This window comes from Rutidosis leptorrhynchoides, chromosome 4 (genome assembly GCF_046630445.1).
Source record: "Rutidosis leptorrhynchoides isolate AG116_Rl617_1_P2 chromosome 4, CSIRO_AGI_Rlap_v1, whole genome shotgun sequence".
NCBI classification, from domain to species: Eukaryota; Viridiplantae; Streptophyta; class Magnoliopsida; order Asterales; family Asteraceae; genus Rutidosis; species Rutidosis leptorrhynchoides.
Genome location: NC_092336.1, coordinates 546,724,912 through 546,750,133, shown reverse-complemented (window position 1 = coordinate 546,750,133; position 25,222 = coordinate 546,724,912). Strand labels below are relative to the sequence as shown.

The following is a 25,222-nucleotide window of genomic DNA, read 5'->3' as shown; positions in this document are numbered from 1 at the left end:
TGTCACGATATTGAAAATACGGGTGTTGACGGTACATATAAAGTTCATCGGGGTCGGAATCAGATTTCTCTATTTTGATGTCTTTTCCCTTATTATTTTCTTTTGCCTCATTAAATTGGGTCAGAGTAATTTCTATAACATCATCGGAATCCTCATCAGGATCCGATTCATCGGAAAATTGGTAATTTTCCCAATATTTTGCTTCCTTAGCGGAAACACCATTGACCATTATTAACTTTGGTCCATTGGTTGAGGATTTTCTTTTATTTGACCGGTTTTCTGTGGTTCCTACTATTCCCCCCTCCGGAACCTCTTCTTCTTCTTCCAGTTCCTCTTCTTCTGGTTCCTCTTCTTTCGGTTCCTCTTCTCCCGGTTCCGTTTCCTCTTCTTCCGGTTCTTCGGGAACTTGTGAATCTTGCCAATATATATTCGACTCTTCGTTATTATTAGGTGAGTCAATGGGATTTGTGCTAGAGGTAGACATCTATCACACAATATCAAACATGTTAAGAGATTAATATATCACATAATATTTACATGTTAATAATATATAGTTTCCAACAAAAATGTTATGTAATCATTTTTAAAGAAAACACGGTCGAAGTCCAGACTCACTAATGCATCCTAACAAACTCGATAAGACACACTAATACAAATTTTCTGGTTCTCTAAGACCAACGCTCGGATACCAACTGAAATGTCCCGTTCATATTGATTATAAACGTTCCATATTAATTGATTTCGTTGCGAGGTTTTGACCTCTATATGAGACGTTTTTCAAAGACTGCATTCATTTTTAAAACAACCGTAACCTTTATTTTATCAATAAAGGTTTTAAAAACATTACGTAGATTATCAAATAATGATAATCTAAAATATACTGTTTACACACAACCATTACATAATGGTTTACAATAGAAATATATTACATCGACATATGTTTCTTGAATGCAGTTTTTACACAATATCATACAAACATGGACTCCAAATCTTGTCCTTATTTTAGTATGCAACAGCGGAAGCTCTTAGTATTCACCTGAGAATAAACATGCTTTAAACGTCAATAAAAATGTTGGTGAGTTATAGGTTTAACCTATATATATCAAATCGTAACAATAGACCACAAGATTTCATATTTCAATACACATCCCATACATAGAGAAAAAATCATTCATATGGTGAACACCTGGTAACCGACATTAACAAGATGCATATATAAGAATATCCCCATCATTCCGGGACACCCTTCGGATATGATATAAATTTCGAAGTACTAAAGCATCCGGTACTTTGGATGGGGTTTGTTAGGCCCAATAGATCTATCTTTAGGATTCACGTCAATTAGGGTGTCTGTTCCCTAATTCTTAAATTACCAGACTTAATAAAAAGGGGCATATTCGATTTCGATAATTCAACCATAGAATGTAGTTTCACGTACTTGTTTCTATTTTGTAAATCATTTATAAAATCTGCATGTATTCTCATCCCAAAAATATTAGATTTTAAAAGTGGGACTATAACTCACTTTCACAGATATTTCCTTCTTCGGAAATAAGACTTGGCCACGGATCGATTCACGAGCCTATACAAATATGTACATATATATCAAAGTATGATCAAAATATAATTACAACCATTTTTATTATGTTTTAAAGATTTGAGTGTATTAAGTCAGCTGTCCTCGTTAGTAACCTACAACTAGTTGTCCACAGTTAGATGTACAGAAATAAATCGATATATATTATCTTGAATCAATCCACGACCCAGTGTATACACGTCTCAGGCTAGATCACAACTCAAAGTATATATATTTTTTGAATCAACCTCAACCCTGTATAGCTAACTCCAACATTACTGCATATAGAGTGTCTATGATTGTTCCAAATAATATATATACATGGGTCAATATGATATGTCAAAACATTTGCATACGTGTCTATGGTATCCCAAGATTACATAATATATTAGAATACATGTATAATACAATATAATTTAGCTAGGATATGATTTGTATAGATTTGTTAAACATTTCCCGTAGCTAAAAAGATCAAAAATATCCAATCTTGTTTTACCCATAACTTCTTCATTTTAAATCCGTTTTGAGTGAATCAAATTGCTATGGTTTCATATTGAACTATATTTTATGAATCTAAACAGAAAAAGTATAGGTTTGTAGTCAAAAATATAAGTTACAAGTCATTTTTGTAAAGGTAGTCATTTCAGTCGAAAGAACGACGTCTAGATGACCATTTTAGAAAACATACTTCCACTTTGAGTTTAACCTTGATTTTTGGATATAGTTTCATGTTTATATGAAAAATCATTTTTCCATAAGAACAACTTTTAAATCAAAGTTTATCATAGTTTTTTATTATCCAAACCGAAACAGCCCCCGGTTTCACTACGACGGCGTATATCCGATTTTATGGTGTTCATCGTGTTTCCAGGTTTTAAATCATTAAGCTAGCATATCATATAGATATAGAACATGTGTTTAGTTGATTTTAAAAGTCAAGTTAGAAGGATTAACTTTTGTTTGCAAACAAGTTTAGAATTAACTAAACTATGTTCTAGTGATTACAAGTTTAAACATTCGAATAAGATAGCTTTATATGTATGAATCGAATGATGTTATGAATATCATTACTACCTCAAGTTTTCTGGATAAAACTACTGGAAATGATAAAAATGGATCTAGCTTCAAAGGATCCTTGGATGGCTTGAAAGTTCTTGAAACAGAATCATGACATGAAAACAGTTCAAGTATGATTTTCACTCGAAATAAGATTGTTATAGTTGCAGAAATTGAATCAAAGTTTGAATATGAATATTACCTTGAATTAGAAAGATAACCTACTGTAAATAACAAAGGTTCCTTGATCTTAGATGATTACTTGGAATGGATTAGAAAGCTTGGAAGTAGACTTGCAAACTTGGAAGTATTCTTGATTTTTATGAAACTATACTTATGGAATTTATGAAGAACACTTAGAACTTGAAGATGGAACTTGAGAGAGATCAATTAGATGAAGAAAATTGAAGGATGAAAGTGTTTGTAGGTATTTTTGGTCGTTGGTATATGGATTAGATATAATGGATATGTAATTTTATTTTCATATAAATAAGTCATGAATGATTACTCATATTTTTGTAATTTTATGAGATATTTCATGCTAGTTGCTAAATTATGGTTCCCACATGTGTTAGGTGACTCACATGGGCTGCTAAGAGCTAATAATTGGAGTGTATATACCAATAGTACATATATCTAAAAGCTGTGTATTGTACGAGTACGAATACGGGTGCATACTAGTAGAATTGTTGATGAAACTGAACGAGGATGTAATTTTAAGCATTTTTGTTAAGTAGAAGTATTTTGATAAGTGTCTTGATGTCTTTCAAAAGTGTATGAATACATATTAAAACACTACATGTATATACATTTTAACTGAGTCGTTAAGTCATCGTTAGTCGTTACATGTAAATGTTGTTTTGAAACCTTTAGGTTAATGATCTTGTTAAATGTTGTTAACCCATTGTTTATTATATCAAATGAGATGTTAAATTGTTACATTATCATGATATTATGATATATAATATATCTTAGTATGATATATATACAGTTAAATGTCGTTACAACGATAATCGTTACATATATGTCTCGTTTCGAAATCATTAAGTTAGATACTTATTTTTACATATGTAGTTTATCGTTAATACACTTAATGATATATTTACTTATCATTTAACATAATTAACCAAGTGTATCAATATCTTAATATGATTCATATGTACCTAGTAAGACGTTGTTATAACGATAATTGTTATATATATATCGTTTTCGAGTTTCTTAATTTAATAGTCTAATTTTTATGTATATAACTCATTGTTAAAATACCTAATGAGATACTTACTTATAATAAAATCATGTTAACTATATATATAACCATATATATGTCATCGTATAGTTTTTACAAGTTTTAACGTTCGTGAATCACCGGTCAACTTGGGTGGTCAATTGTCTATATGAAACCTATTTCAATTAATCAAGTCTTAACAAGTTTGATTGCTTAACACGTTGGAAACATTTAGTCATGTAAATATCAATCTCAATTAATATATATGAACATGAAAAAGTTCCGGTCACTACAAAACTGCCATAGTCTCAGCCAGTAAATTGCCTCGCGAAGAGCTGACTGAACTATTGTCTCAACTTGATCGACCAGCTAGAGAAGAAGTTTATGAGAGGCTGGCTACTTTAGAACAGATCAACGAGCAGCCATATTATCACTATTTTGGCATGGATCCAGCTGCCTCTCCATGGCCTGGTACATGGAGGCCTCTCAAGTTCATCAGAGATCCCTCTACTGGTAAATACGTTATGCAGAATATTCCTGATTCGTCGGTACCTTCTGATTTATCAGCTTCTTCCTCATCATCTTCTTCTGATGGTGATGCTGATAAAGGTACTGGTAAGGATGAACCAGTCACTCATGATAATGTGACTGGTACTAAAGACAAACCAGTGGACCTCACTGATGATGCTGTTAATGATGCTGGCAAGAATACCAATGGTTCTAAACCTTCGGATGAAGGTAAAAATGATGGTGATCATGGTGATGAGTCAGATTCTGACCTTCCACCTCCACAACCCCACAGAGGTAGTTCTGTGTTAGCTGCTACTAACCACCCCTCAACCAGCTATGCTAAATTTAATGCTGATGAGGTGGCTAACATCTCCACCCTGGCTGTCTATAAGACACTCGCCGAAGTTACACCTGATCTACAAAACACCATTCGCACTGCTATTATTGATAGTGTGACTGAAGCCATACGTAACGCTGGGCAAGTTACCACTTCCAATATTGAAGCCCAGCTCAGACAAGTATGTGCCTTTGCAGATCTTGCGGTAGATGCCATTATCAGACAACATGAAGAGGAGGAGGACTTAAAGAAACGAATCATCTCTCACAATGAGTATACTGAGGATATTGCACGTCTTCAAGATGATTTGGACGCTGCTAATTGCAGAATTCTTTTTCTTAATGAAGAAAATACGGTGCTACATGAGAGATTGGATTCGCAGGAACAACAAATGGCTAACATGATTCCTGCTTCTGCCTATGTTCAAATGGTTGAAAATATGCAACGAATGGCCATCCTACAGGGTGATGTTAGGGCCATTGTTGAACAGATGGCTATGGGTGTTGCAAGGAATGAAGTTCGGTCTTCCAACCTCCTTCTTCGATAATTTGGTGTGGATCCTGGTGCCATCTTACTCCTGAAGTTGATGATTGGAACAATTTTGCATTCTCTGTTCCAGATTCAAATAGTGACCTTGATGCACAGGTCTCCCCTGTTCACCTTTCTGCCCCTGCTGATGACAAAAAGGGGAAGAAAAAATCTAAAAAGAAACTCAAAAAGAGAAAACAATCAGAGGGGGAGCATGAGCATGAAAAGGCTCCAAAACAACCAAGGAGGGATGATGATGGTGATGGTGGTGATGGTACTACTGGTCAAGACTCTGGTACTAAGCCCAGCAACGCTCATACTGAAGCTGGTGTACAGGCAGCTGGTGAATCTCAACCCAGTGTGTCTGCCACATCAGTGGATGATATTGGTTCTGGCAGTAAGCTCAGTGATGTTTCTGCATTGGCTGTTGCTGAAGCTTTTGTTGTCTCTCAAACTATTGAAAGAAGAATGAAAAGAAAACTGGAGAGACATCAGAAGAGACAGCAAGAATTAAATGATGCCTTCAATGTCAAATGGGATGCCTATGTTGCTCTTAAACACCACAGAATTGAGCATAGGAGATGGCTGATCCCAAAAAAGAGGGACATTGATGATGACCTGATTGGCATTGACAAATTCAAAAAGAATGCACGAAAAAAAATGCTAAGTTCATGGTCAAATACGACAAAAAAAGGGCAAAGTTGTATGCTGAGCGAGCAGACAGGATCAAACGGATGGCTCCTGAAGAAATGAAAGATTGTCTTGCATCTACTGAGTCAGGGGGAGGAGTTAGAGCTGACATTTTTATGAAGTGGTTAGATGCTATGTTAGAAACCAGCTCATCTTCTCGTTCAACATCTTCTGCACAGCCAGCTACACAACAAAAGCCAACAGACATAATCAATATTGATGATGATGATGTTCAGGGGGAGCATCTTGCTATCGTCCCCTACCTGCCTCCACTTGAGCCAGTATCAACACAAGAACCATCAGCTGAACCCATACCCATTGATAAACAAAGGGCGAAATCTGCTCCTAGGGACAATCAGCCCCTAAGGAAAGGACCTTTATTTGAGGCAGCTGATGAAGATACTGAGGTGGTTGTACCAGCTGATACTAATCAGTCAGCTGGTACTGAAGACACAGCAAGGAGTGCTGTGAATAAAGACCCAGCCAGAAGTGTGCTGCTAGGTGTTACAAGTGTTGAAGACCCAGCCAAGGTGGTTGAGCTGGGTGCTAATCAAGTTGATGATACGGTTAATCCTGCTGACTTTACAATCTGGGGTAGTGGAGATCACTTATTTGTTCAATCACCTATCTCTCCCCAGACCCTCACTTATTTTAACAGAACACAGGATAATCGTGTTAATCAGTTTCCATTGAGTTCATCTGGCATAGGTGAATCAATCATGTATCCTCCATCTTTCCCAAAATGTCATGGTAAAAACAGAACTTGAGAAGATGATTCAGTTACCTGTGGTGAGCCAGACTTATTTAAAATGAATCTAGATGAAAGAGATGCTTACAAGCTGGAGATCACTGTACAAGAATTGCTTGAGCAAAGACAAGCTGCTATTAATGAAAGGATACGCCAAGTTAGATTGCTGCATCATCCCCTTGATCAGTCACTCTACATCACTGCCTTGACTTATGGCATTGAAATTGGTGTATACTTAAACAACAGTGGTCAAAGGCTCTCTACTGATGAGGAGAAAGCTCAATTTCAAGAGGCTCGTCAGCTGGGTATGGATTTAAGAGAGTATCGTGCTACCCTTAGAACTGAAGAGGCTAGAAAGATGATTGAAACAGCAAAATCCCTAAAAATCACCGCCGACGATTATTTGTTGGGCCTACAAGTTGAAATTCAAAGAAGGGAGGCTGCTGATGCTGAACTCGCTGAGAGTGTAAGACTTCAGGATATAGAAGACAAATTGGCTGCTGATAGAAAGCAAGAGGCTGAGTCTCTAAAATTAGCCAAAACCATTGTCAAAGAACAGGATAAGGCACTAGATGAGATGGAAGCTGCTGAGAAAGCACCTGCTACTGCTCCTACAGAACCTGTCCGTACCATTGAATTTCCTGATCATTATTATAGGAGTAGGTATGGTGATGTGATGAATAGAAGATCCAATCCCAGTAGGATCATCAAAGTGAACAGAGGGTCAAAAAGAGCTTTCAATGTCATAAGGGATAATAAGGTTCAAGAAAGAATAAACTATGACGAGTTAAGATCCCTTGAATTTAGTGAATGGATGGAGATCTTGGAGTATTTCATTGGTAAAGGTGAAAGTGCTATCAAAAATACACTTAAATCTGAACTCCAACAGCTCTTCAAGAAAGCAACAAGGTTTGGAAATGCACCAGTGGTAAATGTAGAATAAGTCCTTTCTCAAAAGCCTAAAGGAAAGCAATCTACTGGTGAAGGACCAACCGGAAGAGGCTCCATCATTCTACCTCCTCATATCCCTGTATTTGACCCTGCTGATGTACCTTATCTGTTCCCTGAAGCCTGGAGAATCAAACAAGAGGAGCTATCTGAAGAAGAACGAGATAAAGATAAAGATAGATAGTCTCCTATGTGCTCAAATTGTATCTTTTGTTTAATTCACTTTTCATTTTGCTGTTGTTGTAATTATTGTACATACTTTGTTGTAATGAAAGTGAAATGAGTTTATCTTCAAAATCATATCAAATTATAAGATATGGATAACACAGCAAAAGATCCCAAAAACAAACTTAAAAAGGGTCAAATTTACTGCCTATTTTTCATTAGGTCCCTCGGTGCTGACTTTAGTGTTTTCTCTATATGTCATAGGTTTTGTCATCATCAAATAGGGGGAGATTGTTGAGTCCCCAAAATAATTAAGGATTTAATTATGACAAAACTGTAATTTATTTGCACTAAAATGTTATGTGCAGTCAGCACAAGTTTGTTTATGTATAGACATCATATATTGCTATGTCGAGTGTTTAGTTTGCTGCTCAATCTACCAGCACAAGGTAGACAGTGTTCTTCAATCAGCATAGGATGTGTACTCAGCAAATTAAGAACATGAAGTGGCTCAGCAATGAAGAACCAGCACAGCTGGAATGCAGCTTACTACACAAGACAGCTATGCTCCATTATAAGCATAGTAGTTTCCCGAGTGGTCTACATCAATGGTACTATTCAACAGAAGTCTAAGACAAAGTTGAACAGAAAAGGACACGTGTCGGCGGCTGACAAGTGACCTTACAAGACCACGTGGAAATGCAGAAGTTTAACGCATGTGCAGACATGAGTTATACTTTGTCAACACCTAGGGAACACAACATTCTATTTGTATAATCAAATAGTGGTGCCAAATCGAATTGGGGTGTTCCTGCCAATAGCTACCAAAGAGGAAAGAGGAGAGCATGCTCTCTGATGTAGTTGTCCTCACAAGTACAGACATCCTATGTACCAGTGGACAATAGAACCATTACACGGTTAATAGGACTACTATAAATTGTTGTATCCACTATTGTAACAACTAGTGGTGTGGGTTTATTTTTACAGAGTCAAAACGTGTAATAGCTGTTAGTTTACCTCTTAGCTATAATCTAGGTAATCTGTATCAACCAACTATCATTCCGCCAAGGATAGTTGTGATTCTTTGTGATTCAATCAATAAAGAATAACTGTTGAAAATTACTTGTGACTCTATTTATTTGCATGCTTGAATACTAATCGAGTTTAGCTGTTAAGTTATTTTAAAAGGAATTGTATTCACCCCATCTACAATACTCATGTTGTTATCAAGGGACCAACACATACTATTCTTAACATTTATATAAACTGCAAAATCTTGACATTTTAATTCAGACATTTCAATATCTCAAATCAAATGCCCCCAAGTGTTTAAAGCCAATTCATCAATTTATCAAGTGGAATTTATTTTTGTGAGCTCACTTGTCAAAGTTTGGCATGGCTAAGAAACTTTGATTTTCGGAGGGATAAACTTGTGATTGAGCTACTAAATAGAAAATGATCAATCAATGTTTAAAGGGTGTCTAGATTAGCTTTCTTCATTTTTAATATTGCATTTATCACGAAGCTGTAAGTCATTTTTCTACGCCAAACACCTAACTCTTTAGCTTTGTAGGGTTTACTCGAGACTTTTATACAATGGCTATAAGCTTGAAAAGTTAAATACCAAATCGTTTTTTTACTCTCGATTTATTTGAATTTGAATGTTTTGGGAGCAATTTTGAAAACGAATCAAAAATGAATTTAAATTTTAAAAGTGAAACCAGAACCAAACCTAATTCGAATTGGGTTTTAGTGTTGTTAAAATAAAAGACAACAAACTTTTAATTCAACAAAAAATCATAATAAATCTATTTTGAATTTAATTTTTTTTTTTATATATTTTTAACTCGGTTTTTGATCTCTGGGTATTAACAATATGATATATTATATCTTATTAGTTGAATTCAATTTTCGATTAAACGAAATTACAAAAAGTATAATAAAAAATCAAAATTAGTATTACAAACTAAATAATAAGCACTCCACAATTTAGACGCGTTGTAAACGTACTAAATGTTAGGCAAGAAAGTTAATTCATTATGTACGACTCCAGACACCCCGTAGTATGTTGTTGTCTTGAGAGTAATCAGCTCACATTACGATCAGTCGGAATACAAGGGATATTTTTTTGTTATATATGCTAAAACTAACATCATCCATGCTCATTCATGCCTTCATGTACCGTTCTATTAATCTCTTGTGTTTTTTTTATTTGAAAAACAAAAATTATAAATCTAATACTATAAAAGAAAACCACATCACCATTCACCACTAGCGGCTTAAGATTCTTTCGAGCAGTGGCGAAGGCAGGATTTTCAGTCAGTGGTGCCAATTGCCTTTTTCATTCAGTGGTGTCAATTGCCTTTTGAAAATAATGGGGTCAATTGCCTTTTTTAGATATTAAAACTCAAACTTTAAAGCTAAAATTGATTAAAACTCAAACTTTGAGTGGTGTCAATTGACACCATAACCTTCTATGTGGCTACACCACTGCTTTCGAGGGAGGTTGTAAAATCATGGTGCAAACCGAGTGGCTTAGGATTCTTTCAATATCTAGAAGATCATGACATTATAGCTCCTTCCGAGGCTATTTTAGTTAGAGATTGATCATCAAACGTGTTGACATACAAGATTGTTAATTAAAATGGCAAAAGAAATGACAGGGAGAGAATCGACAATAAGGTGGAGAAGCTGATCTTCTAGTGCATATATTTGTTACCTTTGTCTAGTTTTGTTTCACAGGTTTTGATGTTGATGTATGCTTTGTTAGATTGTTCGCGGTTTTAGTCGTTTAGTTCTTAGTTATGAGTTTCGTGATAGATAGTTTTAGTTTTGATGTGTATGTTTTCTAGGCCCGAGCCTCCATGCTTATGCTTTGTGTCTTTAGGTTAAAAACGTTTTATTTTGAAAAACAATCTCGTTATCTATACGAGTTAGTGTTATTTTATCAAAAAAAAAAAAAAAAACATTCACCACTAGTCCGCTACCAACACCAGAATCTTATTCAACACCCCATCCAACTCTTTCCAGAATCTTATTCAACACCCCATCCAACTCTTTCATCTCATATCTATTCTCTTTCTCTTACACATATAATTATAATAAAATCACATCACATCACATTATTATAATAAAATAATATAATATAAAATAATATTAATAATTAAAGGATTCTGTCGAATTCTCTTTATCCATCTTCAAATCGTAATCCACCCACTAATTATGTTGATTCCTAGAATCAAGTTGCTACTAATACTACGCCTTCTATTATTCTCCTTACGTTAGCTTTCCAATAAAGATTGAAACTTTATCAATTACAGAAACAATTACTCCGATAGATATAAGAGATGAGCACGATGAAGAAGACAAGTGGGAATGAAGGAATAATGGAAAAAGGAGTAGTAGAAGATATAATCAGGAGATTATTAGAAGGTAGAAATGGTAAACAAGTGCAGTTATCAGAGTCTGAGATCCGTCAGCTTTGCGTCAACGCTCGTCAAATTTTTCTTTCTCAACCTAGTCTTCTCAACCTTCGTGCCCCCATCAGGATCTGTGGTATGATTTTGGATTTAGTTTTTTTTTTTTTTTTTTTCTGTTAAAAACATGATCTTGATCTGAATTAAGGCTAGTCATGATTTGGGTCTTGTTATTTAAAGTTCGTTATTTAAAGTATTTATTTGGTTTGAATTATTGGATTGCATAAGCTTATTTTCAGAGCTTATGGACAAATTGAATATCCAAAAGTTTGGTAAGCTGTGAGTTTATAACATTCTGCAGCTAATGTAGAAGGGGCAGCTGCCCCTCAAATATTTCATATTACATATTAATTGATATCTCCTTATATATTTTCCCACATAAAAATGAAAGAGTGAACAAGAATAATTGATTTTTCCCTGAAGAATTATATCCTAGCTCCGCCCCTGATTTTATTGAGATTAAGTTGATATCATTGAGCTTATGGCGTAAAAAGGCAATATACTTTAAGGCTAAGTTCACGAGCTATTTAAAATGAGCTTAGAAGCGCCATATCTGAAAGTTGTTCCTAGTACCAAAGGGCTATTGGCCTAGCGGTATCGAGGTAACCGTTGCAACCAAAAGGTTGTGGGTTCAAGTCCAAGAGTTCACATTTGTACAATATATATTAGTGGTATAATTCGTGTTGGATGTGTGAGTTTGCCTTTCATGAAAAAAGAAAAGAAAGTTGTTCCTAAATTTTGGGGAAATTAACTTTTTAATGAACATAATAATAATAGAGATGTATGATATTTAGTGGCCGATTAGTTAGTTTGATACTAGCTGCAAAAAAGTTCATTATCATATAGATATAGAGCTAATGTTGTTGTGTGATGTGTATGATAGGTGATATACACGGGCAATATCAAGACCTATGGAGGCTTTTTGAATACGGTGGCTTTCCTCCTTCTGAAAATTACCTATTTCTTGGTGATTATGTTGATCGAGGCAGGCAAAGTTTGGAGACCATTTGTTTACTGCTTGCATACAAGATTAGGTATCCTGATAAAGTGTTCTTATTAAGGGGAAACCATGAAGATGCCAAAATTAACCGCATATACGGTTTTTATGACGAATGTAAAAGAAGATTCAATGTCCGTTTATGGAAAACGTTTACAGATTGCTTCAACTGTTTGCCTGTTGCTGCGTTAGTTGATGAAAAGATCCTTTGTATGCATGGTGGTCTTTCACCTGAACTTGAGAATTTGAAACAGATAAGGGAGATCGAGAGGCCGACCGAAATCCCGGATAACGGGCTTCTTTGTGATTTATTGTGGTCGGATCCTGATCCTACTATTGAGGGGTGGTCAAGTAGTGATCGTGGTGTTTCGTGTACTTTTGGTGCTAATAAAGTTATTGAATTTCTTAAAAAGAATAATCTTGACCTTATTTGCAGAGGTCATCAGGTAAGTTTTTGTCTGGTTTATAGGCATATCAAGCATTTATCTTTATGCTATAATATGAATCAACTAATCTGATATAGTTAAAATAAGCAGGTGGTTGAGGATGGGTACGAGTTTTTTGCTAAAAGAAGACTCGTGACGATATTTTCAGCACCAAATTACGGGGGTGAGTTTGACAACGCAGGTGCTCTGTTGAGTGTCGACAAATCATTGGTGTGTTCTTTTGAGATACTAAAGCCACTTGATTATTCAAAAAGGCCAGGAACTTCCAAATTACCTCTTAAAAAGGTAAAAATAAAATTCGTGTTTAAAATCGTATTATTGTGTCAAATAATTCTCTATTTTAGTCGTCTCATCATTTAATTTAGGTTAGATGTCTAAATATACTCAAGCATATATAGAATATAATCATATTTAATTGCAAAGTTGAGGTTTAGATTGTTTTAGCTCAAAACTTTACTCATCCCAAATATAAATGTATAAATAGATAGATGAAGAAATGGGGTGCTCTCACAAGATGGATTGGGTCAACTTGAATTTAATGATTGGGTCCGATTGACCGACATACAAACCATGAGGGGGGTGGTGGCATGGTAAGACCCTGACCTTCCAATGTGGAGGTCAAGGGTTCGATTCCTTGCACCCACAAAGTTATTCTCCCTCATGGTCACGGAGGTTCGCCTGCAATGACTTCGGGCTGCTTGCAAAGCGGGTAGTCGCCCTGGGATTAGTCAGTTAAAAAAAATGTTGGATACCCAGGTTACCAAAAAAAAAAAAAAAAAATACAAATTATTGCGTCAAATTATAACAAGGGAGATGGTATCTACTCAATATTATTTGACATGTACACCAAAATATCAGCTTGTTAATGCACATGGTAACACCTAAAATGCATGTGACCTTCGTTCAATAATATCTTGTGTGAATTATGATTATTAAATCTACTATTGTATATCATTGTTTGTATAGTACTATGTTAGGAGATTACCAAACATATTTTATTACAGTAATAATACACCTTGGACGACTTTTGGCTCATTTCTAATGTAGCTGAATTTTTGGACTTCGCCCGTTAGACTTGCCGGGCATAAATACACAACCCAAACTGACCTGTTCACAAATGAATGGGTCAAAGTTGCCACTTGCCGATTATTTTTTATAAAAGCTCTCTTTTTACAATCATTAATTACTTACCGTTTATCGACTGTTTCCATAGCAATGAGACAGAACTGTGAGGAAGAGTCCATTCAAAATCGTGAAGTTTGAAGCTTAGAGATACAAAAACAATCAAATCATTAAGATCAGAAGTTTGGAGGTAGTTTACATAATCTGCAGAAATTAAGATTTTCCATTGTAGATGTATGTTATTAAACACCCTTTCGAGTTGGTTGTTATTGGGATATATAGCTCGAGAATGAGCCTCTGATCAAGGTTTGGCTGTTGTATATTATTTGTAAAATTTGTTTTCCCTTTGAGAGTATATGAAATGAAGTTTGTATTCATAAAAAGTTATAAGTTTTTCCCTATTCAGGTTTTTGAAGTGCGAGTGAACCAACCTCGTACTCTAACCACCACAAGATTTAAACCTGAGACCTCTTGCAATGATACCAGGGCCCATCCACATGTTTATCTTGTGTGGTTTAAGTTTGTATTCATCTCTAACCATATAATTTAGCAGTGTTGTAAACGGCAGCTGACTAGTCGGTTTGGTGACTAGCCCTTTCTGTTTAGCCCAAAAACGCCTAATTAATCGATCAATGCTAAAATGATGGTCAAAGTCGGTCAAAGTCAAGTTTAGTCAAAGTTAGATCAAGATTTTAGTATTTTTTTGTACTCTGATTTTGTACCCCATATATACGTTTCAATTGGCTAGTCGTTTCAAAGTTTCGACCAACTTGTCACCGTCTCGTGAATCTTCCAACCTTGTAAATTAGATTGAAGGGTGGAAATAGAAAGTTACAGAGTAAGAATATCAACCAAAAACATTTAATACAATGTCATCATAAATTTTATAATTACATTGAAATAGTCTAGAATGTGTCCTTTAATCATAAAAGAATAGACACTTTCATTCACTTAAACAGTATGAATCACTTAAACAGTATGAATCAGATGCAGACCAATGAACCCCATACACAGATCCAAACTTATGAAAGAAAAACATCAATTTAATCATGGATTTCAAATGAAATGTTTATGAACTTCTAATTTACAGTCCCACACATGTTACGAATCTCTCCTTCGGTCCCTGTTAATACGTTAACAGAACCTAATCGTACCATTGCTGCAGCAAAATCCCTTCTCCAAGCGATCGAGTTATTTGCATAGTTAGCCACCATTCTCGCTGTCACATTACTATCAAGCAGGGTTTGATCCGAAGTGAATAAAACCCGGTGTTGTTTCACATTACGATAATATTGATTATCTAAACGGTTCGGGGTCACTATATCAAGATTAGTGGTCCCGGAGATTTGATCCCTCGGGCATTTTGTTTTCATCAACGCAGCGTATTTTGGATTCAACGAAGGGTCAGTACCTGTTCCATTAAAGAAGTATAACCTAGGCGCAACAAACCTACAACCTGTTATACCTATAGAATGTGCAGCCGAAAGAGCCACTAAATCTTTAACACTCAATCCTTTAGCAACAAATTTCGTCTCGAGTGCGTTTAGGTTGAAGTGGGGTCCAGGAAGATCGACTTCTAAGCTATTTGAAACTCTTCCATCTCGTCGTCCTGATGGAATAGCGTACGAGAATCCACCGACAAAGTGTGTGCTGTCTCGAGTTGCAAAAGCCAAAATATCTGCACACGAGACGGTTTTTGGACATGCGGCTTCGAGTTGGGCTTTTGCTTGATCTATTATCTCGAGTCCCCTTAACGTACCCGCATTCGCTCCGGCATCTTGTTCTGACTCAACTGTGGTCCCTGGTACCGTCTTCAGTAGCAGTGAAGCGTCACAACCCTAATATTTGCAAAGCGAGTCGGAACCACAGGTTAATAAAAAAATAGTTTTAACAAATTCTTGGTAAGACTTTTCTTACATAAAAAAAGTTACCAAAACTGAAGTGCCTAAACTCTTATAGCTAAACATTTTTTCAGTGCACATTAATTTATATCATGTATCATGTATACTACTCATTGAGTATATGATAGTTGCAGCAAATTCTTTTACATGATTAATTTATTTTGCATATTTAGTTCTCAAACTTATCATAAATAACTTTTTTTTATTAAATAAAAAATTTTGCTAATGACAACCCTAATGTTGTCGTTGACACGCTATATAATGTTGTACTATTCGATAACCGCCATTCAAAAAGTGATAAATAACCCCATGTACAATTATTCAATGCACGTTAACGTTAGGGCTGTCGTTAGCAAAATCCAGAATTTCACTAGCGACAACCCTATAATGTTGTACTACTCAATAACCGCCATTCAGAAAGTGATAAATAACAGCCATGTACAATTATTCAATGAACGTTAACGACAACTTTTAGAGATGTCGTTAGCAAAATCCTAAAATAAATTATGGCAATTGTTGTAGTAGAAGTTGATGATCAAGTATATACATACATACCCTGACAAAGCAGTCATGGAAGTAAAGTCGAATGATTCCGGCAGCCATTCCTGGGTTTGCGGTTAGTGCGTTGTTCACCGTTTCACGCACTATCCGTTCAGCTGCAGGACATGTGGTTTTATAAAACCCCATTTTCAACTGCTGTTGAGCATCTACTGAAGCCATTAGAATTAGAATAATCTTGCATAAAAGAGAGAAAGTCACACTAGACATGCTCATTGTTTTGGACCTTTTGGTTAATTAGTTCTTGATCTCCCAAATTCATATTTTAAAGGTGACTAGTTACAAACTATATATAGGCTAAACAGTTGCAAACTATATATAGGATAAACAGTTGTTCATAGTAATATAAAAATGTGACTTGGTCTTTATGACTGTCTGTTAAGTTTGTTAGATTTTTTTAGATAAAACTTATGAGTTTGAAAGTACCTAATGGTTAATAGAAAAGGTACAAAAGTATTGTTATGACAATTTGCCTAGCGCAACCACACAAGCGGAAGCGAGGATATAATTTGTTTGAGACAAACTTGCGAGAAATAATAGAAAGCAAATAAAGTAACTGATAATACGACGATTTAACGTGGTTCGGCAAAACCCTGCCTACGTCCACCCCAAGAGTCTCCTTTATTCTTATAATATAAAAGAATCCGGTACAAGAAAAAGTACACTATGAGTTAAACCCAAACCCAAGTCCCTTAGATTTTAGTATAAAATCTAAGTTTCTCGTACACTCTTTTACACTCCTTACAAGAATAAAACTCTCAACCTCACAAATACACACTCTCCGTTGATATTATCAATCAACTGTGTTTTTCTTTTGTGATCTTATTTTGTGGATGCCTTATGCTCTTCTCAGCTCCATCTATTTATACTAATTCTTTGACATGTGAAATCACATGTATGAAAACAATCTTACAAATATAGCCTAACTGTTCCTTCTTTGACTTGTTAATTTGATCATGCACAAAATGTAAGTCACCCATTGTGGCCTACCGTCCAACAATCTCCACCTTGACGAACATTTATCTTCTTCGTCACCGAAAATACTAACACCAAGTACTTTCACCGTCGCCCTCCGTTATCACCACTGCACACACCTTGAATCACCTCGGTCCTGAACCTGACTCAAATGAAACGGCCAATAATCATGTGCAGCTGACCCTGTCAACTTATCTAGTTGACACTGGAGAGGAGTCTCGAATCACCTCTCCCTTAGTAGAATTTTCCTTCTCACTATCGTCTAACTCGATCAAACATGTCGTCACATGTTCCTGATCAATTTCCTGTGTGCACACTTTCCAAACCTTCGAGACACGAGTATATTTGGTACTCGCCACCAGACGATATAAACCCTCATACTTCTCTCCCTTCATCAGGACCTTCACGCCACGTGTGATTTTCATAACTCCACCTACGGCCGAATAGCCGTATCCTTGAGAATCCAACTGGCTTAAGGAAATTAGATTTTTGCACATCCTTGGTGCGTACGCCACGCCACCAAGAGTGTAAGCAGCTCCGCGAAACATTTTTATTTTCACCATGCCAACACCCTCAACATCACATGTTGAACCATCACCCAAAGTCAGCACCCCCGCCTTCTTTAATATTAGCTTATCAAAATAAGCTTTCTTGGAACACACATGCATCGTACAACCAGAATCTAAAATCCATTCATCTTGAGCAGAAGTAGAACTTTTGGAGACTGTGAGAACATCTCCCAAATTAACCGATTCATTAACTGCTACCGCAGCCGATGAACCCCCAGATTTATCTTCACCATTCTTCCAGAGTGGACAATCCTTCTTGTAGTGACCCCACTCTTGACATTTGAAGCACTGGATACCCTTCATGCCGTATCCTGATCTAGACCTACTCTTATCACTAGATCTCTTCGCGGCAAACCTTCCCCTTCCATGACCAACCATAGCAAACTCATGCTCAAAACGGTCATCGGATCTTCGTCTCTTATCCTGAGATAAGAGTGCCGGTACTACCTCCTCCATCTTTACAGTAGCCTTTCCGTAAAGAACGGTAGTAACCAAAGTATCATACGAACTGGGAAAAGAGGTAAGAAGAATAAGGGCCTTATCTTCTTCCTCAATATTAACCTCAACTATTGCAAGTTGATCCACCAGACCATTAAACACGTTCATGTGTTCAATGATATTCCCGCCATCCTCCATCTTCAACCGATAAAGATCACGCTTCAAGTTTAGCTTTGTGGTCATATTCTTCCCGAGATATAACTTCTCGAGGGCCACCCACAACCCTGTCGCGGTTGTCTCGCCACTGACATTATTAATGATCTTATCACTGATGGAAAGGCGAATGGTACTGACACATCTTTCCTCGATGTCATTCCAATCGTCATCCGTCATCTTTTTCTGGCTTGCCGTCCTTTTTACCCTTTAACGGCTTTGCCAAGCCCTGCTGAACCAGGACATCCTTCACTCTTGCTTGCCACAAGGTGAAATTCCCGGTTCCATCAAATGGCTCCACCTTAAACTGCATACCGCTATTTCCCGCCATCTCAAATAAAAAAACTATCCGATAAACCTGGATACGCTCTGATACCACTTGTTATGACAATTTGCCTAGCGCAACTACACCAGCGGAAGCGAGGATATAATTTGTTTGAGACAAACTTGCGAGAAATAATAGAAAGCAAATAAAGTAACTGATAACACGACGATTTAACGTGGTTCGGCAAAACCCTGCCTACGTCCACCCCAAGAGTCTCCTTTATTCTTATAATATAAAAGAATCCGGTACAAGAAAAAGTACACTATGAGTTAAACCCAAACCCAAGTCCCTTAGATTTTAGTATAAAATCTAAGTTTTCCGTACACTCTTTTACACTCCTTACAAGAATAAAACTCTCAACCTCACAAATACACACTCTCCGTTGATATTATCGATCAACTGTATTTTTCTTTTGTGATCTTATTTTGTGGATGCCTTATGCTCTTCTCAGCTCCATCTATTTATACTAATTCTTTGACATGTGAAATCACATGTATGAAAACGATCTTACAAATATAGCCTAACTATTCCTTCTTTGACTTGTTAATTTGATCATGCACAAAATGTAAGTCACCCATTGTGGGCTACCGTCCAACAAGTATGTTGTATTTTATTAATTAAGAACATGTCAAATGCATAAAATACAGTGAATATACAGATTACAAGTTATGAAACCTATAAGTTAATTAAACTGAGCAAGTTAAAAATGTTGCTAAATCAACACATTATTATACCCCAGTGTCTTTTATCAAGTGATTTATTCATCATTTTTCAATACTTTAATTTTTGAATTTTGTTTTATTTTCTGTGTCGTTTTAATTAAGAAAAATGCGTAGATCATCAATGTTTTTGTGACGGTGGACATCGTCCCGTAAATTTGTGATCCGTGAAAGTTGTAGTCGTGACTATGAGAAAAGAGTATAGTTTAATATTATTTTTTGTAAGATAAAAGCCATCCTTGCTGATGTATTTTGATGATTACAATGAAAAACTGAAATTAATATTTTCGATATGTAAATAGAAAATGCAGAAATAAAAGTTAAATTAATTATTAATTAACTAATCTAAATAATAGCTAAAAATAGTTCTATTATACTTCATCCGTCTAGCCCAATAAGTTATGAGGTTTTTTCTATTCAAATTATTTGACAGAACACTAATGTACACGACTTATCCAAAACCTTCCATGATCATTTCCCAAACTCTCTCTGTCCACCTCAAAATTTAAACCTGCAACATTTCATAAATATTTCGGGCCCCTAAGGCTTAATGATCTACTTTAGATGAGCACAAAATTTCAGCAATCAAATATTATATTCATCCACTTTAAATGAGACAACATTGAATGGTAGTAATCTGAACAAATTAATTAAATGAGATGGTGAGGCTATTCGGCTCTTTGGAGTGCGCGTGTTCGAGGAATGGGTGCTCCAAACACGCCCCCAACACGCTTGTAGTTTTAGGTGTCGCCTGCACATTTTTGTGGCCTACTCGATGGCATCACGAGCCGCACCACGAGCATGTTACACGATTTCTGTACTTTGTGATACTTTTTGACCCTTTTATATTCAACTTCTGATCCTAATTTGACATATCACCAACATCCTCCCATAACCACTGTTGTAAAAAAAAAAAAAAAAAAAACCGAATACTCCCGATTAATCCCCAATTAATCCTTTTTAAGAACAATCCGTTCGAATTTTTAAAAATCCGTTTAATTAATCGGCCAACGTCAGTTAGTGGGTCAAAATCGGATACGTTGATCAAAGTCGGTCAAAGTAAAAAATGGTCAACATTTTAACATGAATTTATATTATAATTTTTGAGTTTTTGAACAAAATGAACGATTTTTGACATTTATGTTAAAGTTTAGGTTTATGGTTTTTTACTATATTTACACATATTATTTTGAAATTATTATTTAAATGTATAAAAAGAATATCGATTAAACCCCGATTAATCCTCGAATTGCTAATTACTCATTTCAAAGTCCCGGCCGATTACTCACCGAATAGCGAGTTTTGCAACCTTGCCTATTACCCGTTTGCCACTACTTGCTTTCATCTCACCACTTTTTGCCACATCACCGTTATTCACTCAAAAAACTTTATCACCTTGTCAAGTCACCGACATCACTAGAAATAGTCTTATATAATAATAATAATAATAATAATAATAATAATAATAATAATATAATAATAATAATAATAATAATAATAATAATAATAATAATAATAATCTCTTAGCGAGAAGTCAGGAGTTCGACTTCCGTGAGGTGCAGCTTTGCACACAAGGTTGCCACTAGGGTGTTCATCGGTTTGGTTAAAACCGTTTAAACCGAACACCAAATCGAAACCAAACCAAAAAAAATCCAAACCGAATTTGTAAAATGGTTTTCGGTCCGGTTTTTGGTTTTGAAATTTCTATATTTGGTTAACCGAAAACTGAATATAAAACCGAATTCAATTTGGATGTTATTAATCTTCAATATTATATTTATCCTTCTGAGGCAAGCATCAATTCTCGAAAAGTAAGGACGATTAGCTACGTTCCAATTAAGCACATTTCAACAATTCCCTAGTCCACATTTTTAAACTATAACCATTTCTAGTCGATTTTCTTGTTCAAGACAACACACACACACACACACACACACACACACACACACACACACACATATATATATATATATATATATATATATATATATATGTGTGTGTGTGTGTGTGTGTGTGTGTGTGTGTGTGTGTGTGTTGAATCAATAAAGTACAAGTTCTTCTATAATAATTTTTATTAGAACGTGTATACTATAAATAAGATAGAGATAGTATAATTTTTCTCTTGATTATTGATTTGGTTTATTTTCTTGATATAATATATGAGTGTGTGTGTGTGTGTGTGTGTTCCGTTATGTATTAGTTTTACTTTATGTTTGTTCATTTCATGGGGAAAAAAGTTAAAAAAAATTCGATTTGGAAGTCGAATTCGATTTTAACCTAAACCGAAACGAAAACCGAATTTGAATTCGGTTCGGTTTTGATATTTGAATTCGGTTTCGGTTCCGTTTTCGCTTTTGATTTTTATAGTTTCAAAACCGAGGAAACCGAACAGAATAAACCAAAAAACTGAAAACCGAAACCTATGTGAACCCTTAGTTGCCACTTTATCCTTGAATTTAACCCAAGGGTGTCTTTCGCACATCACGTTGCGGGGGCAGTAGGGGAGGGGGGTTTACCGCCCATGCCCTCGAATAGGGCCAGGTTTCCTCCTGGGCATCAGTTGGGGGCGGGTTATGCAACTGCGGGAGATGAACACATGGGTGGTTTAAAAAAATAATAATAATTAATAATATAGGATTGACCAGCATATTTCATGTAGGGCCCATAGTAAATTTGTCGTTAAAAATAATATTTATCCATCTCAAATCATTATTTTTGTTTTGACTTTTCAAAATCTTTATTTTTTAACTTTGACTTTAAATAACTTATTTTGTGTTTTTTAATGTTTGATTAAATTTATACTTGGAGATAACCGAAGCGAAGATCGATTTTTGAATAAACGGATGATCCTTGAAGTTGATCGAACAAATCATCGATTCTCGGAAATGGATAACGATTTTGATGGTAAGCTTGTTCACCTCTCAGTAATCAATACACAATCTGAACGAGCCATCCTTCTGTTTAACAAATAGAACAGGAGCTCCCACGGGGAAGAGCTAGGATGAATGAAACCCTTCTCCAATAATTCTTGAAGTTGACTCGCAAGTTCTTGGAGTTTGGATGGAGCAAGTCTGTAGGGCGTATGGGCTACAGGCGCAGCTCCAGGGGTAAGATCGATTTGAAACTCTACCACTCGGTGCAGTGGAAGTTCGGGTAAATCCTCCGGAAACACTTTGGTAAAGTCTCTGAAGATTGCTACGTCACTCAAATCTTTCTCTTTTGGATATGGTTTGCTCACATGAGCAAGGATAGCATGACAAGCTTTTCTAAGATACTTACGGACTTTCAAACAGCTGATAAGATTTAATTGCTTGCATTTCTTATCACCAAAGATCATTAGTGGTTCTTCTTCACCTTGAGGAATACGAATTGCTTTATCATAGCAAACGATCTCAGCTCGATTCTTAGATAACCAATCCATACCGATTATGATATCAAAACTTCCTAGCTTAATAGGTATCAAATCCACCTCAAAACTTCTATCAGCCAAAGTTATACGACAGTTACGATACACTTTCTCACCCTTAAGTATATTACCATTAGTTACCTTTACAGTATACTTTCTGTCTAAGGGCGATAATGGAGTGATGATTTTTGGACTTAGTTCGTTAAACACAAAACTTAAATCCGCACCAGAATAAAATAAGACATGAACCAGTAAATTGTTGACTGAAAACGTACCATTAACCAACTCTGGATCCTCTTCAGCATCTCTAACATTGATGTTGAACGCTCTCCCACACGCGTTCCCACCATTTTTCTTCTTATCTGGGCATGTGACAAGAAAATGCTTGGCTTTCCGCACCCATAACATTTCTTCGGTGCACTAGCTTTATCCTTCCCATTAGCAGATTCCTTAGCTACAATAGTTGAAGCAGAACTCTTACAGTCCTTGGATATGTGTCCCTATTTATTGCACTTTGAACACACATCGGTACAGTATCCGGTGTGGGGCTTGTAACACCTGGAGCTTATCGGACGTTGATTGCGTTAATTAGCATTTGAATTATTCTGCGTCTTATGCTGATTCTGATTTGATTGCGTTGATTACCTTCCCACTTCCGCTTTCCACTCTCATCTTTCTTAACAACCTCATCACTTGTCTCCCAGATGGAGCCTTCTTTGCCTTACGCAAGATCTTGTCATTTAACTTATGTGCCATAGATATGGCAGCTTCAATAGTTTGGGTACATTAGACTCAACCCCAGCTTCAATCGAATCAGATAGGCCGTCAATATAAGTCTAAATCTTGCGAGCATCAGTAGGCAGAGTAGTTGGACACATTAGAGTCAACTCAAAGAACCGTTGATCATAAGCCTCTATATCATTTCCCTTCATTTTCAAAATTTTCAACTCAATATCTAGTTTCTTAAGTTCACCTCTAGGGTAGTAACGGGTGATCATTCTCTGTTTAAAGGCTTCCCAAGTAAGGCTATATGCCGCATCATTCCCAACAGCCAGAGCATGATTGTTCCACCAGGACAGTGCATCATCATCGTCGTCATCGTCGTTGTCGTCGTCGTCGTCGTCGGTGGCGGCGTTGTCATTGTCGTCGTCGTTGGCGGCGGCGACGTCGGTGTCGTCATCGGCGCCGGCGTTGTATGTGTATGAAGATTATGTGTATGAATATCGATATATGTGTATGAAGATTGTATGAATATGATATGAAGATTGAGAGAAAGTCAAATAGTTAAAATTTCATTAATTCCACGGCTTTCTTCACTCGGTTAGGTTCTTTGGCTATGTGTGTGAGGTATGCAAGTGGTATGGAATGGTACCTCACTAAAGATGCCTTAGGGATATATAATAGCCCTCGTCTATATCCCTTCCTATTAAGGCATGGGCACACAATCTATGTAATCATGAGGTCTTAACTATCTCCCCCTTTGCATCGATTGTGTGCAAAAAGTAGAATCCTTTCTAACTACGTACAAAAATCTAAACTACTGAAATTGCTAAACTAACAATCTATCCCTTAGTTGTCGATTTAAGCATATTTTCGTTGTTGATGATCTTGAATTCTTGATTCTTGAATCTCAACGGACTTTGATGATCTTTAAAAGTCTTTATTCTCTGAAGTCGATTGCGAATGAGCCTATCTATCTTCTTCTTTGGATGTTTTAAAGTCTCTTGATCATTTCTTGAATTGTCTGAGATGACGGATAACGATCAGGATTTGAGAGGCTTTGACATCTTTGATTTCCCCTCAAATGAATAATCTTCTTGAAATACCCCTTTTACTTTCCTCAAGTAAACAATCTTTTTGAAAGAATTTCTTGAACTTCTTGCTTGTCACATCTGATGACTTTGTTCAAGATCCTTTGTTGTTGAATTGCGAGTCTTGAACAGATATGAACAAGAATCTTTAAGTTGTAACATCCCGCCTTTTTCCATTTACTTTTCCGTTTAACTATTTAAATCCCGTTATATGTTTATAACATCTTCCGTTAATATGTGTTTTAAAAATATCCCGTCTAGGTAATTCATGCATCCGCAGCCGAACTTGAGGGACTAGTTTTGCCATAATGCCAAAGAGGTGACTAGCCTTTGACTAGTCAACCCCCACCCCCATCTTTTTTTTTTCATTTCCCTTTTCTTCTTTTACTTCCATATTTTCTCTCAATTCTTCAAACAAAGAATCATCATCTAAATCCAAGGTAGCGGGTGTCTTGCAAAACAAATTACATATTTGGAATCCTT

General features: G+C 36.1%; 2 protein-coding genes across 3 annotated transcripts; one reads left to right on the top strand and one right to left on the bottom strand.

Moving 5' to 3' along the window:
- Nucleotides 1-10,906: 10,906 nt before the first annotated feature.
- Nucleotides 10,907-14,225, top strand: LOC139845160 (serine/threonine-protein phosphatase PP1 isozyme 9-like). Of its 2 annotated transcripts, none has more exons than XM_071835386.1 (4): nucleotides 10,907-11,338; nucleotides 12,143-12,702; nucleotides 12,793-12,987; nucleotides 13,707-14,225. In XM_071835386.1, exons 1-4 carry the CDS (start codon nucleotides 11,131-11,133, stop codon nucleotides 13,707-13,709), a joined length of 966 nt encoding a protein of 321 aa, XP_071691487.1. In that variant the 5' UTR covers nucleotides 10,907-11,130; the 3' UTR covers nucleotides 13,710-14,225. The 2 variants fall into 2 exon arrangements, with proteins under 2 accessions (XP_071691487.1, XP_071691486.1); XM_071835385.1 differs by having other exon boundaries at nucleotides 10,910-11,338; nucleotides 13,916-14,225.
- An 8,211-nt stretch (nucleotides 14,226-22,436) lies between these two features.
- LOC139842674 (uncharacterized) lies at nucleotides 22,437-23,684 on the bottom strand. Its single transcript, XM_071832792.1, has 2 exons — nucleotides 23,574-23,684; nucleotides 22,437-23,348 (listed from the first exon to the last, which is right to left on the bottom strand). The coding sequence occupies exons 1-2, from the start codon at nucleotides 23,682-23,684 to the stop codon at nucleotides 22,437-22,439; spliced, it is 1,023 nt and encodes a 340-aa protein (XP_071688893.1).
- Nucleotides 23,685-25,222: the final 1,538 nt, after the last annotated feature.